A 15,533-nucleotide genomic window follows, 5' to 3' on the forward strand; every position below is an offset into this window, starting at 1 on the left:
TCCCATGGTCACGCGATCAAAATTCTAATGCTTGGCAACAGGCTCATAGTTATGACAGTTGCCAGGGTCCCTGGGTCACGTGATCCCCTTTTGCAACCTTCTTACAAGGAAAGTATTGAACATTGAATCACTTAACAGCCGGGTTACTAATTTAACGACTGCAGCGATTAACCGTTGTGGCAAGAAAGGTCCTTAAAATGGGGCAGAATCCACTTAACAGCTGCCTTGCTTTGCAACAGAAATGTTGGGCTCCATTGTGGTCATAAGTCGAGGACTGCCCGCATTACTCAACATGATATTATTTATTTATTCATTTATACCCTGCCTGCCTTTGTTCGTTTTCGCCAGTCAAGGTGGCAAACACACACAATACTCCTCCTCCGGTGGTGGGATTCAAAACTTTTTACTACCGGTTCTGTGGGTGTGGCTTGGTGGGCGTGGTTAGGTGGGTGTGGCCATGTCACTGGGTGGGCGTTGGGTTTGTTTTTGTTTTGCGGCTGCCACCCCCCCCCCCCACACACCTGGTTTTGGGCCTTCTGGGCCTCAGAGGAGCCTCTCTGCCTGTAAGGTAGGATTCTGGATTTGCCTTAGCACCTCGCTCCCTTCTTTCTTTTACACGCCACTTTCCTTCGTTTATTCCACCTCGCTCCCTTCTTTCTTTTACACGCCACTTTCCTTCGTTTATTCCACCTCGTTCCCTCCTTTCTTTTACACGCCACTTTCCTTCGTTTATTCCAGTGAACTTCCGAGTCTTCCCTCTGGATCAGAAGTTACGTCCCACCAACAACCCCGTTGTTATCACAGTGAAGGTAATGAGCAAGCGCTTCAAATATAATGCAGTGAAGCAGAGCCTGACAAAACAATTTTTTTTTAAAAAGTACTAACTGGAGCATTGTACATGGAAACTTGCTATTTGTAACACCCTTTGCTTTATGAAATCACTCACGGTCTTCCTGTTTCACTCCCTCAGAATCCACGGGGCTTTCAAGTCAAGAAGATTGAACGCACCGCACTTAAATCTGTCATAAACGACCACCTGTCAATTCCTGACGTGGCTGAGTAAGTTTCACTAAGCACTTAACACTCCAGCTTTTCCCGAAATACAAATGCAGTGATGTTGAAGGGTGAAATTGGGATTTTTACTCTGATCCGGCGGTCGAAAACCGTGCAGTTATTTCAGATGTATTTAATCAAGTCTACTATTTAATTCAGCATACTAGTTGTGTCCCGTTCTAATTATAAGGCTAGGAGACTTTGGGGACCTGGATGGGGAGAAACAGACTTGGATTCAGTCGCAAGGCTACCTGGAACTTTCCAATGTTTGTGTTATCAAAGGCAGTGGCTTATTTGCAACCAGGCCGCACGAGCGATGGGCTGGTGTGTAAGCGTGTGCACACACCCGCTCTGACCCACCACTTGCGGAAGTCGAGGTGTGTGTACATGTGTGTGTGTGCCAGTCTGCCGCTCACACGGCTCGGTTCCCTTCTCCCCTCCCAGCCAGGCCACCAAGCCACAAAAGTTGGGAACCGCTGATCTAAAGGACTTTGCATCAGAGGTGGGTATTCAGCAGGTTCTGACCAGTTCTGGAGAACCGGTAGCAGAAATTTTGAGTAATTCGGAGAACCGGATGACTGAGAATCTCCATAGACATATGGAATGTGAAGTCCACACACCTCTAAAGGGTTACGGTTGAGAAACACTGGCCTGGAGCCAGGAGGTTATTTCTGCGTGTGTCAGAACTGTGAGATTGAAGCCTCACTCTTTGTGACAGGGTGCAGTGTGAAGCACCCTAAAACAAATTGAAAGAATTCAGAGGTGGCATATTCAGCAGGTTCTGACCAGATCTGGAGAACCAGTAGCGGAAATTTTGAGTAGTTCGGAGAACCAGCAAATCCCACCTCTGACTGGCCCCGCCCCCATCTATTCTCTGCCCCCCCGAGTCCCAGCTGATCGGCTGGGTCTCCTTTGGTTGCCCTGCACAAGAGAATGGAGCTGGAAAGCAGGTTAGTGGGGTGGGGAGGGAATGGAGATTTTGCAGCAACCTTCCCCTGCCATGCCCACCAAGCCACACCACTCCCACAGAACTGGTAATAAAATTTTTTGAATCCCACCACTGCTTTGGATATGAATGGTTCCCAACTTACCACTGGTGACTTCGCAACTATTCAAAGTTATGACTGACCTCAAAAAAAAAAAGGTCAGCTAAGGTTTTCTTTTGTTCTTGTTTCTCTCCTATTCAGGCCTGGCATTTGGACTATCACAGCTCACTTTCTCCGTGCACAGGGTTACAACACAAGCACAGAGTTTGAGGTGAAAAAATATGGTAGGTTCTGACATAGCTGCACCCTGGTTCTGTTCCCAAATATACACAGGGGACTCTTTCTCCTGGCTACATTAAAACACTCTGCTAATCCCCCAGTCCCTGAGCCAGAAGAAAACTATATATATATCCATTGCCCCAATTGGCAAGCTCTATCCTGCCCCAGGTATAATGCCACCTGGAAGGGACCTTGGAGGTCTTCTAGTCCAACCCCCTGCTCAGGCACGAAAGCCTATAGCATTTCAGACAAATGGTTGTCCAATTTCTTCGTTAAAACTTTCAATGTTGGAGCATTCACAGCTTCTGGAGGCAAGTTGTTCCACTGATTAATTGTTCTCACCGTCAGGAAATTTCTCCTTAATTCTAGGTTGCTTCTGGACTTCATTAGTTCCCATCCATGGTTTCTTGTCTCATCTTCTGTCACTTTGGAGAATAGGTTTTGACCCCCTTTCTTTGTGGCAGCCCCTTAGATAGCAATAGCAATAGAATAGAATACTTTATTGGCCAAATGTGATTGGACACACAAGGAATTTGTCTTGGTGCAAATTCTCTCAGTGTACATAAAAAGAAAAGATACATTCGTCAAGAGTCAGGAATCATAAGGTACAACACTTAATAATAGTCATAGGGTACAATAAGCAACCAAATCATACTAGGAAACAGTCAATATAAATCTTAGGATCCAAGGAACAAAGTTACAGTCATACCTTCACAAGTGGGAGGGGGTGGGTGATAAGGAGTGATGAGATTAACAGTAATAGTAGTGCAGACTTTGTAATAGTTGAACAGTGTTGAGGGAACTATTTGTTTAGCGGAGTGATGGCTTTCGGGGGGAAAACTATCCTTGTATCTAGCAGTTCTGGTGTGCAGTGCTCTATATCGTCTGTAGTACTTAGACTTACATACCACTTCAACAGTGTTTTACAGCCTTCTCTAAGCGGTTCACAAAATCAGCCTATTGCCCCCAACAATCTGGCTCCTCATTTTACCCACCTCAGAAGGATGGAAGTCAACCTTGAGTCAACCTTGAGTCTGGTGGGATTTGAACTGTCAAATTGCAGTAGAAGTAGCAGTCAGTAGAAGTAGCCTGCAGTACTGCAGTCTGTGCCACCAAGGCTCATATTGGAGCATTGCTATCATGTCACTCCTAGTCCTCCTTTTTATTAAACTTTTTTCATTAAAGAAGAGAATATTTGCAGCCCAAGGCTGAACTGTGGCGTCCTCAGTGGTCTCTGAACTTGATTGTTTGCTTGCAGACATTTCATTACCCGACTTGGTAATATCATCAGCGGTAATAAGTGTGACGTTTGCTCCCTGCTTATATACAGTAGCTTACCCTGCCAGTATTACCGTTTGTGTGTGTGTGTGTGTGTGGTTTTCTCCTTGAAGGTTCCTTGATTAGGGTATTGTTTTCTGCTTGAACAGAAACAGGAGCAAGATATTGTTTTCAAGGCAATCAAAGTTTAGTTTACTGTATTGTCATTGCACTTCATACAACGAAATTAAAGGCCATCTTCAGTGTACATTATAACTATAAAAAAAAACACAAACACACATCCTTCACATTCTATACAATTGAATTGAAAGCCCCTGATATTGCATTAATGTTGCATGTACAGAATGGGTGGTGGCGGTGGTGAAACTCAAATTCCTATCTCTTCCTTTTTCTCATCAGTCCTGCCTCATTTCGAGGTGAAGATTGTCCCAGACCAGAAATACATCCTGGTCACTGGACAGCAAACATCTGACTTGCAAATTAACATTCAGGCTAAGTAAGCAACTCTTCCTTATTCAATGGATTCATTAACCATGATATGCTCAGACTGCTAAAGTTTTCGGGGATAGCTGCAATCCAAAGTAAGGCAACGGACAACTGCAAGCGTGAAATGAAGGCAGCTTTCCTTTAGGGGAGCTGAATTGCCATTCTCATCATAAACCTAGAAAAAAACAGATGCAAAAGAGGTCAGAAGGTTGTCAAAATTTTCGATGAAAACGTTGTGGGTGTTACGGTGGAACATGAGAGGGGAGGGGAGGGGAAAGGAAGGGGGGAAGGGAAGGATGAAGGTGTGTGGATTAATGGAAGGAGGGAAAGGGAAGGGAGGAGAGGAGAGAAGGAAGGAGAGGAGAGGTGTGTGGATTAATGAAAGGAAAGGAAAGGAAAGGAAAAGGAAAGGAAAGGAAAGGAAAGGAAAGGAGGAAGGTGTGTGGATTAATGGAAGGAGGGAAAAGGGGAGGGGAGGAGAGAGAAGGAAGGAGAGGAGAGGTGTGTGGATTAATGAAAGGAAAGGAAAGGAAAAGGAAAGGAAAGGAAAGGAAAGGAGGAAGGTGTGTGGATTAATGGAAGGAGGGAAAAGGGGAGGGGAGGAGAGAGAAGGAAGGAGAGGAGAGGTGTGTGGATTAATGAAAGGAAAGGAAAGGAAAGGAAAGGAGGAAGGTGTGTGGATTAATGGAAGGAGGGAAAAGGGGAAGGGAGGAGAGGAGAGAAGGAAGGAGAGGAGAGGTGTGTGGATTAATGAAAGGAAAGGAAAGGAAAGGAAAGGAAAGGAAAGGAAAGGAAAGGAGGAAGGTGTGTGGATTAATGGAAGGAGGGAAAAGGGGAGGGGAGGGGAGAGAGAAGGAAGGAGAGGAGAGGTGTGTGGATTAATGAAAGGAAAGGAAAGGAAAGGAAAGGAAAGGAAAGGAAAGGAGGAAGGTGTGTGGATTAATGGAAGGAGGGAAAAGGGGAGGGAGGAGAGAGAAGGAAGGAGAGGAGAGGTGTGTGGATTAATGAAAGGAAAGGAAAGGAAAGGAAAGGAGGAAGGTGTGTGGATTAATGGAAGGAGGGAAAAGGGGAAGGAGGAGAGGAGAGAGAGAAGGAAGGAGAGAGAGAGGTGTGTGGATTAATGAAAGGAAAGGAAAAGGAAAGGAAAGGAAAGGAAAGGAAAGGAAAGGAAAGGAGGAAGGTGTGTGGATTAATGGAAGGAGGGAAAGGGGAGGGGAGAGAGAGAAGGAAGGAGAGGAGAGGTGTGTGGATTAATGAAAGGAAAGGAAAGGAAAGGAAAGGAAAGGAAAGGAAAGGAGGAAGGTGTGTGGATTAATGGAAGGAGGGAAAAGGGGAAGGGAGGAGAGGAGAGAAGGAAGGAGAGGAGAGGTGTGTGGATTAATGAAGGGAAAGGAAAGGAAAGGAAAGGAAAGGAAAGGAAAGGAAAGCGTGTAGATTGATGGAAGGAAAGGAAAAGGGAAGGTTAATATTTCTTGTTCTTGGGTATCTTAAAGATTATACTGCAAAAAAGGAGCGTGTTATAACATCGTTTGATTAAAGAAAATCACCAGCAGCCAGGGTGGCATAATTCTAACTATCCAGCAAGAAGTTCCTAATGCTGGAAAAGGTGGAAGGAAAGGGGAGAAGAGAACAACCAAAGGTGGACAGACTCAGTTATAGCGGTGATGAGGGACACAGTTGCAAAACCTGAAGGACCAGGTTAGGGACAGATGATCCTCATGGAGAAAAGCCTGACCATGGGGTTGCTTAAGAGGTAACATCAACTGGGTATCACATCATCAATCAGAAAGATCCCTTCCTGGTGTGGATTAGATGAAGGCAACATCTTTTTTTTTCTGGTCACCCACAGCTTTTATTCCTTATTTATTATAAGTTAATTATGTTTTTTTTTTCTTGGCTTCTCCGACAGTTTTTTCTATGGGAAAGGGGTCACTGGTACAGCGTATGTGCGATTTGGTGTGATGGGTGAGAACAAGGAAAAGGTTTATATCTCAGGACTGAAATATCAAATCAAGGTAAGATACGTTATTTTATTTTACTTTGCTTTGCTCTGCTCTGCTCTGCTTTATTTTATTTTATTTTATTTGTTGCCTGCCCTCAAGTCTCTCAGCAGGTTTATTTCTTTAATACTTAGTTATTAAACAAATTTATATAACCATCCAAGTTTACAAACGGGGACTCCAGATTACAAAATCAGAAACAAAAAATGTCCGTGATACAGTTACAATCAATAAACTTTCAGCAGCTTCCCCACTAAATTTCCCCAAAATTAAACGGTAACTAAAATCATAAAACCATCAACCAAACAGCGATAAAAGCAGATGGCAACATCTATAAATCAAGGGCCTCCTTAAACAATTCCGTTTTTTAATGATTTCCTGAAGCCAAACAAGATAGGAGCTGATCAGATTTCATTTTACAACTCCATCATTTGATATATCCTTCCCTGCAGGAATGCATTTTTGTGGACTGGGATGGGACAAATGTAATAGGTTTTTTTTTAAAAAAATGTTTAATTGTTTGATTTAAATAGTGCACGCTTAGCCAGGGGTGGGATTCAACCAGTGTTACTACCGGTTTGGTGACTACGTTTTGTGTAGTCTCCTTACACGCTGCGCGTGTGTGTAAAATAAACATCAGCTGTGCTGCCCGGACAGCTGAAAAGCGTTGCGCGTGGGTGCGTAGTGTTTGAAAAGCCTCTTTTTTCCTGCTTTTTCAACCTTGAAATGAGCTTGAAAAAGCAGGAAATAAAGGACAGGTAAGAGCCCAGGAGGGCGGGTGGGCCAAACAGCAGCAAACACAGAACCGATTCAGTATCTGCTGCTCTTCAGAGCTACTGGTTCTATAGAACCGGTAGCATCCCACCCCTGCGCTTAGCACACGATTCAATAGCTACTATTCAACAGTGAAAGTAATGTGCTTGCAGTTGCTCACCTTTATCTTTCTGTTAATATTATCCCTTATGGCAGGGTGGGCAATTAATTTCTGTCGGGGGCCACATGGAAAATCAGATCTGCATTCGAGGGCCGAACCAATTTTACTAAAGGCCATTATAGAGGGCCCATTATAAAATGCAGCAAATTATATATAAGAATATTAATATATATATATATATATATATATATATATATATATATATATATATATATCTTATTTATAATTTGCTGCATTTTATAATGGGCCCTGGAGGAGGCGACCTGACGGCGCTCCGGGTTTCCCCTCCGCTGCATGGCTCAGGTCTAGGCGCGAGCGCCTGCGAGGAAAAAGGACGCTGCAAGTTGCTGGGAGCCGCCGTCGTGGTGAGCGGCTCGTCGGGCACATACGCGAGGAGGAGGGCTTTTAAAGTGCCGCCTGAGCAGGACCACCGAGCCGGGAAACGGGGCACCAAGGCAGGGCAAGGCTCCACCAGCAGCGGCCTAGCTTTAGGTGGCCCCAAGCAGCCCACCCGCCCGCCGGGCGGAACCCTTCCCGCTCCTCGGCGGGAACACGCTCCCGCCTGCAAACTTTGCCTTTGCAAAGTTTAAGCCTGGAAGCCCCGGAAAAAGAAGGAGGATTGGCGGAGGCTCACCTTCGGAGAGGTCGCACTCGAAGGTGATTTCAAACTCCCAGCCGAGGCCTTTGCAAAGTTCTTCTTTTCTTTCCTACCCCGAGAGCGCTCCGCACTGTTTTGCAGCTTTGGGGGCCACGCGGCGCAGGGAAATACGCCACACCCACTGATTTTTTTTCAGGGGCAGACCGGATTGGACAGACCAACGGGCCGGATGCGGCCTGTGGGCCGTAGTTTGCCCACCCCCGCCTTATGGTATATGCACCATATACCGTATCCACTAGGCATGATACCGTATCCACTAGGCCTAGTGGTTAAGATGCTGGACTTGTCAACAAGAAGGTTGACGCTTTGAGACCCAAGTACCACGTGAGGGTTTGCCAATCCAGCAGTTCTCAAAAGCATGCAAATGCGAATTGATAAATAGGTACCACTTCAATGGAAAGTAACAGCATTCCGTGTGCCTCGGTGTATAAACATGCCACCAAATGACCACGGAAGTATCTTTGTACAATGCTGGCTGCCTTGGCTAAGAAACAAAGATAAGCATCATGACTTCTTACGGTCAGACACAAATGTTTTACTTTTACCTTTATATGCCCATGTCTGAAACCTGAATGTGAAAACAGATACAGGCTAAATTTAGCCTTGGAGAACTTAGAATAACTTTATTGTCGCTTTGAATGTACACCTAATCGGCATACATTAAAATGACATTTCTTCGCGTATAGCTCTCAAACCTCAAATATACAGTACATAAACATGACAAATAAATAAACAAATAAACAAATAAATAAGTATGCATATTCCCATATATAATATTATATGACGCAAACAGGCTAAATCCTTAATAGTAATCCCTTCGGACAAGAACCTGACCTGGAACTGAGCAAGTCATAAAGGCAATGTTGGCCAGGTTCACCTTTTACCCACAGCTCTAGTTTATTTAAACATAGTTTATTGGGTAAACCACCATGGGTTGGATTTCCACCACTCGCTAAACCCTAAACCGGGGTGGGCTTCAAAAATTTTAGCAACTGGCTCTCTGCCCTGTTGCTAGATGGGCGTGGCCATGGTGGGCGTGGCCTAGTCAGCATCCTGCACCATAATGGAGGCGGGCTTTCCTTGACCCTCCAGGAGGGCCAAAACGGCCTCTCTGGGTTCCGGAGGCCCTCTGGAGGCTGGAAATGGGCCCATTTCCGGCCTTCTGGAACTTCCAATAGACCCATTTTTCACCCTCCCTGGCCTCCGAAGGCTTTCCTTGAGCCTCCAGGAGGGCAAAAACAGCCTCCCCGAACTCTGGAGACCCTCCAGAGGCCAGAAACGGGCCTGTTTCTGGCCTTCCAGAGCCTCCGGGAGGCCAGTTTTTCACTCTCCCCGAGTCTCCACGCAGGCCCTGTACTTACCTGGGATCCAAAATGGGCTGCGTGGGGATTCCTGGAAGAGGTGGAGCAAGATGGGTGGGGTCAGCCAGGGGTGGGATTTGCTGGTTTGTCGAACCAGCCATAAAACGGCCATAAAATGAGCTACGGGTTCTCCCGAACCAGGGAGAACCGGTAGCAGCCCACCGCTACCCTAAACCCATTCACAAATCACAGTGTCTGGGGTTCACATATAAGCCATATTGTAGATGTCCTAGTTTTCTTTTGATGCCTTCAAGTCAATTTATTTTATTTGGAAAAATTTATATTGTCGCCTACTCGCACATGGCAACTCAAGGTGGCTTGCAAGGCTATAAAAACATCACATAAAAGAAATAAAAAGAAAAACAATAAAATAATAACCCACCCCCACCCTGTTCCACCCCAGCCATAACACACATTCATATGAGCCATTTAATGGGCATCATCCCACTCTGGGTCCCCAGGTCTGCTGGCAGAACCACGTCTTCAAGGCCTTCCGAAAGAGTGTTAGAGAGGGGGCCATTCTAATCTCTTCAGGGATGATGCTCCAGAGGGAGGGAGCCACCACAAGAAGGCCCTTCCTTCTTCTGGCTCCCACCAGGTGTATCTCCTTAGGGGATGGGACCCGTAACGTTCCTTGCCTCCCTACTCACGTGGGTCAGGTAGATGTTGATTTCTTGGCGATTGCCTGGACAAGTCCTGGTGTAATTTTCTCAGGTACATTTTTGGAAGGGGTCTGTCCTTACCTCCTCCTCCTCCTCCTCCTTCCTGGAGCTGAGAGCAGAGGTGGACTTCTGGGGGTTCGCAGGGGTTCGGAAGAGCCCCTAGCTAAAATTCTGTGCAGTTTAGAGAACCCTCAAATCCCATTTCTGGTTGGGCCTGCCGACACCTCTCCTCCCAGGAGCCCCCACGCAGCCGGTTTTGGATGCAGGTAAGGCTCAGGGACGGCGGAAAAACAGGCCTCCCGGAAGTTCGGGAAGGCCGGAAATGGGCCCGTTTCCAGCTTCCAGAGAGCCTCCAGAGCCTGGGGAGGCCATTTTCACCCTCCTGGAGGCTCAAGAAAAGCCTCGGGAATCCGGGGAGGGCAAAAAGCCCCCCCCCCCACCATGGTGCAGGAGGCCAACTAGGCCACGCCCACCCTGGCCACGCCCACCCAGCAACCGGGCAGAGAACCGGTTGCTAAAAAATTTTGAAGACCATCCCTGGCTGAGAGGGAGGGACTGGCCCAAAGCCACCCTAAAGCAGCATTAGAGCTCATAGTCTCAATAAATAAACATGCTAACTTCAAAACAGGCTCTGGGTGCCTTGATTACTACATAGAAGTGGCAATCAGGGCCCGCTTTGAACTTAACATGCTTCCTTATTAACTTACTAATCAAATATATACCCCGCCCATCACACGATTGACGTGAATCTGTGGAATTTATAGCTAAAGCTGAACAGGAACAGGCAGTCCTCGACCTACGAACAAAACAGAGCCTAAAATTTCCGTTGTTTCTGGATCTCAGTCCTGGCCGAATGGTATCTGTGGTAACATGCATACACCAGGTGTGATTTTTAGACCTTAACCCCATCCTAACTTGCCCTGTTTCAGATCGAGGATGGTGAAGGCTCGCTGGTCTTGCAGCACAGTTTTCTCAGAGAGAAAGTGGGGCGCCCCCTGCAGGACCTTGTTGGGACATCCCTTTACATCGCAGCCTCCGTCATAGAGACAGCAAGTAAGTTTGATACTCAACAGCTTTGAAACTCATTGAATTTGGTGCTCATTTTGACGGGAACATTTTGTCCCGGTCCTCATTGTTTGTTTAGTAATCAACACACAAGCTAGAACCTGTTTGTGTCAGCTGTCTTGTGATTCACTAATATTATCCCTTATGGGGAAAAAAATCGTTTGGTACTTTTGGAATTCGTCACGGCTCCCAGAACCGATTAACAATGAGTAGCAAGGTACCACTGTACCAAATGCTTTATCCAGTTCTGTCCCTTACAAATGTATTAGGTTTGCAGCGGATATCTTGAGCACATCAGATAGTGGAAGAGTACCAATAAAGGAGAAATAAAGGTGGAAGGGTGTTTTGTATTCCACACGGGCTGGGATTGTTTATGCTTTTCAAGGCTTTCATGGTGGCAAGGGAGAAGCTTCCTTTGCTTGTGCTAAATTTATATTACTTTTTAGCCAACACCTGTGAGAAGGACTGCTGTCAGGTGGTATTACGTAAATTTATTCTTTAGGGCTTTGTAGAAGAGTATTGTCAGGGTTACTTGATTTACTTATGCTGTCAGAGAGGGAATAGAAAGGAAATTATTCCATCTTCACTTCCTTGTTTAATGAAAGGAGAGCAGCGTAGCAAAAATGAAACATGATGGCTTCATAAGCTACTGACAAGAAGCGATCTACAGACAGGCCAGAGACTTGTTTGTCAATTGTTAAACTTTATTACTTAGGACACATAGCCTTATTGTGGGTGGAGGACTGGGCTTAGAGCTCGGTGATAGAATCTCAAGGCCTAGCTGGTCTTAAACAAGAATAATAAATATTAGTGGTAGCCCATAAGTTGTTGTTTTTTTAAAAAAAAGGACCATCTCCTTCGAGTTGTGGTTTCACAGACACATCCCTGGGAATTTTCTTGGCTGCAGTGCTGAATTGGCCACGGCTTACATCTAACGCAGGGGTGTCAAACTTGATTTCATTGAGGGCCACATCAGGGTTGTGTTTTACCTTGGGAGGACTGGGAGGGGCGTGGCCAGGGGGCCTGGGCAGCTTGATGTCACTTGTGTCGGGGGCGCCTTTAGCGGTCCGAGTGCTCCGCCAGCGAAAATGGGCTCCCAAGCTCCGTTTCCAGCTGCAACGGCCTCCTGCAACCCTCTGCCAGCGAAAATGGAGCTCGGGAGGGCCTCACATAGCCCTCATGAGCTCTGTTTTCATCTGAGATGGCCTCTGGTTTCACTGGCAGAGGCATCGCAGGCCGGTCCTCTGTTTCCAGGCAGCCCCACGGGCCAGATCTAAGCATCCCGTGGGCCGGATCTGGCCCCTGGCCTTGAGTTTGACCCCACTGATCTAATGTGTGTTTTGACTCCCAGGCTATTCTTGGAGAACCTCTGTGGAGATAAGGAAGACAACTTTGAGGGAAATAGGCAGGCCCTGTTGCCAAGACAAGAAAGGTTAAAACGTTTTTAAGTTCTGAATGCCCAGAGAACATTGAGAAATGGCTCAGACAGAGACCTCCCTAATTCACCGGAGTATAAGAAGGAGGAGGACAATCAGATTTGCAAGATTCTGTTCTTATAGCCCAGCTCAAGAATAGCACGGGGAGTCCTTTACTTATAAACAGTTCATTTAGTGACTGTTTGAAGTTACTCTGGCACCGGGGGTGGGCTTCAAAAATATCAGCAACTGGTTCTCTACCCGGTTGCTGGGAGGGCGTGGCCATGGTGGCGTGGCCTAGTTGGCCTCCTGCACCATGGTGTGTGTGGGGGGGGTGTTTTCACCCTTCCCAAGCTTCGGAGTCTTTCCTTGAGCCTCTGGGAGGGCGAAAACAGCTTCCCCCGGCCTCCGGAAGCCCTCTAGAGCAGTGGTCCCCAACCACCGGGCCCCGGTCTGGTACCAGTCCGTGGATCATTTTGTACCGGGCCGCCTATTTTGCTTAGGTGCCGCCATCTTGTTTCGACGGCGCTTGAGAAAGTGCTTCCAGGTGAGCTTGTCGGTTGGAAAGTGGTGTTTGGGTGCTGAAGGAATCCTCGCACCTTAGTTTCATCGGGGGTAGCTTCGAGCGAAGTCCCAATGACGTTACTGAGGAGATTAAGAAAGAGCCCGAAAAGCCCATCGACCGCGAGAAGGTACAAAGGAGGACTTGAAGGTGGCGGGAAGAAGCGGGGGACGGCTGGCTGGCTGGTCGCTCAGCTCGCCTTGCCTTGGTCGTGCGTGCTGATGCTGGTACCGGTCGGTGGATCAGTTGTACCGAGCCGTGGTACAGAAAAGGTTGGGGACCACTGCTCTAGAGGCTAAAAACGGACCTGTTTCTGACCTATTTTTTTACCCTCCTCTACCTGCCTTTCCTTTCTTAGCCATTTTCCAGCGATAAGAAAAATGGCGAGAGAAGGTACGGGAAATCCTATAGACAGGAGACAATGCAGTCTCTGGACCCTTTATAAAATCTGTCAACGGGGCAAAACCACTGCACAATTAAAAGACTGGTTTGAAAGCCTTCATGCGAAAGTAAAGCTGTGTCACCTCTTTCATACAATGGGACTGACCCACTGACTGCCCCAGCTCATTTTATCCCTAGAAGCAGGGATTCACACACACACTGCTAAACCATAATGTAGTTATTTAGAATGGAATGGAATGGAATGGAATGGAATGGAATGGAATGGAATGGAATGGAATAGAATAGAATGGAATAGAATAGAATAGAATAGAATAGAATAGAATAGAATAGAATAGAATAGAAGGAAGGGACCTTGGAAGTCTTCTAGTCCAACCCCCTGCCTAGGCAGGAAACTCTACACCTGTGATGGCGAACCTATGGCAAACTCACCTCCCAGCTGATTTTCGGCCCTTTTGAGGCCTTTTTCCGGCCTCCCAGAGGCTTGAGGAAAGCTTGTGCATCCTTTGCAGGCTGAAAAATAGGCCCGTTTTGTCACTTCCTGTATTTCCAGAGATACCTGAAGTGATGAAACGGGCCCATTTTTCGGCCTGCAAAGGCTGCACAGGCTTTCCTCAAGCCTCTGGGAGGCTGAAAAAGGCCTCAAATGGGCCGAAAATCAGCTGGAAGGAACAGTGCAGGTTAAGGGGGTGGGGAATTGTGCGCGCAAGTGCAGGGGGTTTGGGGGGGCGGGTACATTGCCTTCTGGCTGCTGACAGGCAAGCGCGCAAGCACAAGTGTGCACACAATTTTTGGCACAGGAGCCCAAAAAGGTTAGCCACCACTCCTCCACACCACTTCAGACAAATGGTTATCCAACATCTTTTTAAAAACTTCTAGTGTTGGAGCCTTCACAACTTCTAGACTCAAGACATTTAATGATTAATTTTGCTCACTGTCAAGAAATGTCTCCTTAGTTCTAAGTTGCTTCTCTCCTTGATTAGTTTCCACCCATTGCTTCTTGTCCTCCCCTTGGGTGCTTTGGAGAATAGCTTGACTCCCTCTTCTTTGTGGCAGCCCCTGAGATATTGGAAGACTGCTATCATGTCTTCCCTAGTCCTTCTTTTCATCAAAGTAGGCATACCCAATTTCTGCCACCGTTCTTCATATGTTTTAGCCTCCAGTTGAGAATTTGGTTGAGAGTTGAGAGTATAGAATGAATCCGGCCACTGTGATTTATAAACCAGAATTTGTAGCTGAATGTGGTATATAAACTCAGTCAATCTGGGCTTGTTTAACAAATGTTGTTTGTTTCCCACTGTTCTCATTGTTTCAAATCAGCCAGACTGAACAAAGCAAATGTAGGTAATCCTTAATTTATGGCCATAATTGAGCCCAAAATTTCTGTTGCTAAGCGAGACGGTTGTTAAGCAGTGGTGGTGGGATTCAAATAATTTAACAACAGGTTCTCTGACCTATTACGTTCTTCCAACAGCCAGTTCTCCAAACTGCTCAGAAAGTTAACAACCGGTTCTCACAAAGTGGTGCGACCTGACTGAATCCCACCACTGTTGTTAAGTGAGTTTTTCCCCATGTTACGGCCTTTCTTGCCATAGCTGTGAAGCGAATCACTGCGGCTGTTAAGTTAGCAACACAGTTGTGAAATGAATCTGGCTTCCCCAGTGAATTTGCTTGTCACAAGGTCACAAAAGGAGATCACATGACCCCAGGACACTGCAACTGCCATAAATACGAACCAGTTGCCAAACATCCTAATCCTGATCACATGACCGTGGGGATGCTGCAATGGTCGTAAGTGTGAAAAATGGTCCTAAGTCACATTTTTCAGTGCCATTGTAGCTTTGAATGGTCACCAAACGAAGTCGAGGTCTCCCTGTAAATGTTACTGATTGGTTAACCTTCTTCTCATCTAACCTGGGACTTCAGCGTCTCTGCAATACTTGGTTAAGTTTACGGGTGGCTTGTTGACCTTTTCTTCATTCTCCTAGGTGGAGAACTGGAGGAACAAGAACTCACCTCGGTGAAATTCATATCATCGCCTTATTCAGTGGACCTGTCGAAAACCAAGCGTTATTTTGTGCCCAGTGCTCCGTACGAAGTGCTGGTATGTGCTGTGTTTTTCTGCTCTGTTCATCATCCAACATGGGCGGTGTGGTTGTCAGAATGGATGCATGTTGATTCTGGTTGTCCTTCACATTTCGGAATTCCAAACACTGGGTTTTTTGCACACTTCAGCAGCTTGACACTGGCATGTAACACAGCTAGAAATGAAGGTGGCTATTGTGGCCCGCCAGCGGCCAGCGGAACTGGCAACAGACTCGGACAGTGAGGAGGTTGGGGAAGAACATGGGCCAGTCCTGGAGTCTGGGTAACGCTCTGATGAGTGTTCTGCATC

General features: G+C 46.6%; 1 protein-coding gene across 3 annotated transcripts in view; it reads left to right on the forward strand.

Annotated features, from left to right (window-relative positions):
- Positions 1 to 15,533, forward strand: part of LOC113450112 (complement C4-B-like) — a 104,386-nt gene that overhangs the window by 17,122 nt on the left and 71,731 nt on the right. For all 3 annotated transcript variants that reach the window (XM_087928494.1, XM_087928492.1, XM_026721265.2), the window contains exons 4-10: positions 739 to 809; positions 971 to 1,059; positions 2,241 to 2,323; positions 3,996 to 4,092; positions 5,992 to 6,097; positions 10,627 to 10,750; positions 15,127 to 15,242. In XM_087928494.1, coding sequence (XP_087784620.1) covers positions 739 to 809; positions 971 to 1,059; positions 2,241 to 2,323; positions 3,996 to 4,092; positions 5,992 to 6,097; positions 10,627 to 10,750; positions 15,127 to 15,242 — 686 coding nt within the window. The remainder of the gene's footprint in view (positions 1 to 738; positions 810 to 970; positions 1,060 to 2,240; positions 2,324 to 3,995; positions 4,093 to 5,991; positions 6,098 to 10,626; positions 10,751 to 15,126; positions 15,243 to 15,533) is intronic.

The sequence above is a fragment of the Pseudonaja textilis genome, chromosome 2 (assembly GCF_049901715.1).
Source record: "Pseudonaja textilis isolate UNSWEBS1 chromosome 2, rPseTex1.2, whole genome shotgun sequence".
NCBI classification, from domain to species: Eukaryota; Metazoa; Chordata; class Lepidosauria; order Squamata; family Elapidae; genus Pseudonaja; species Pseudonaja textilis.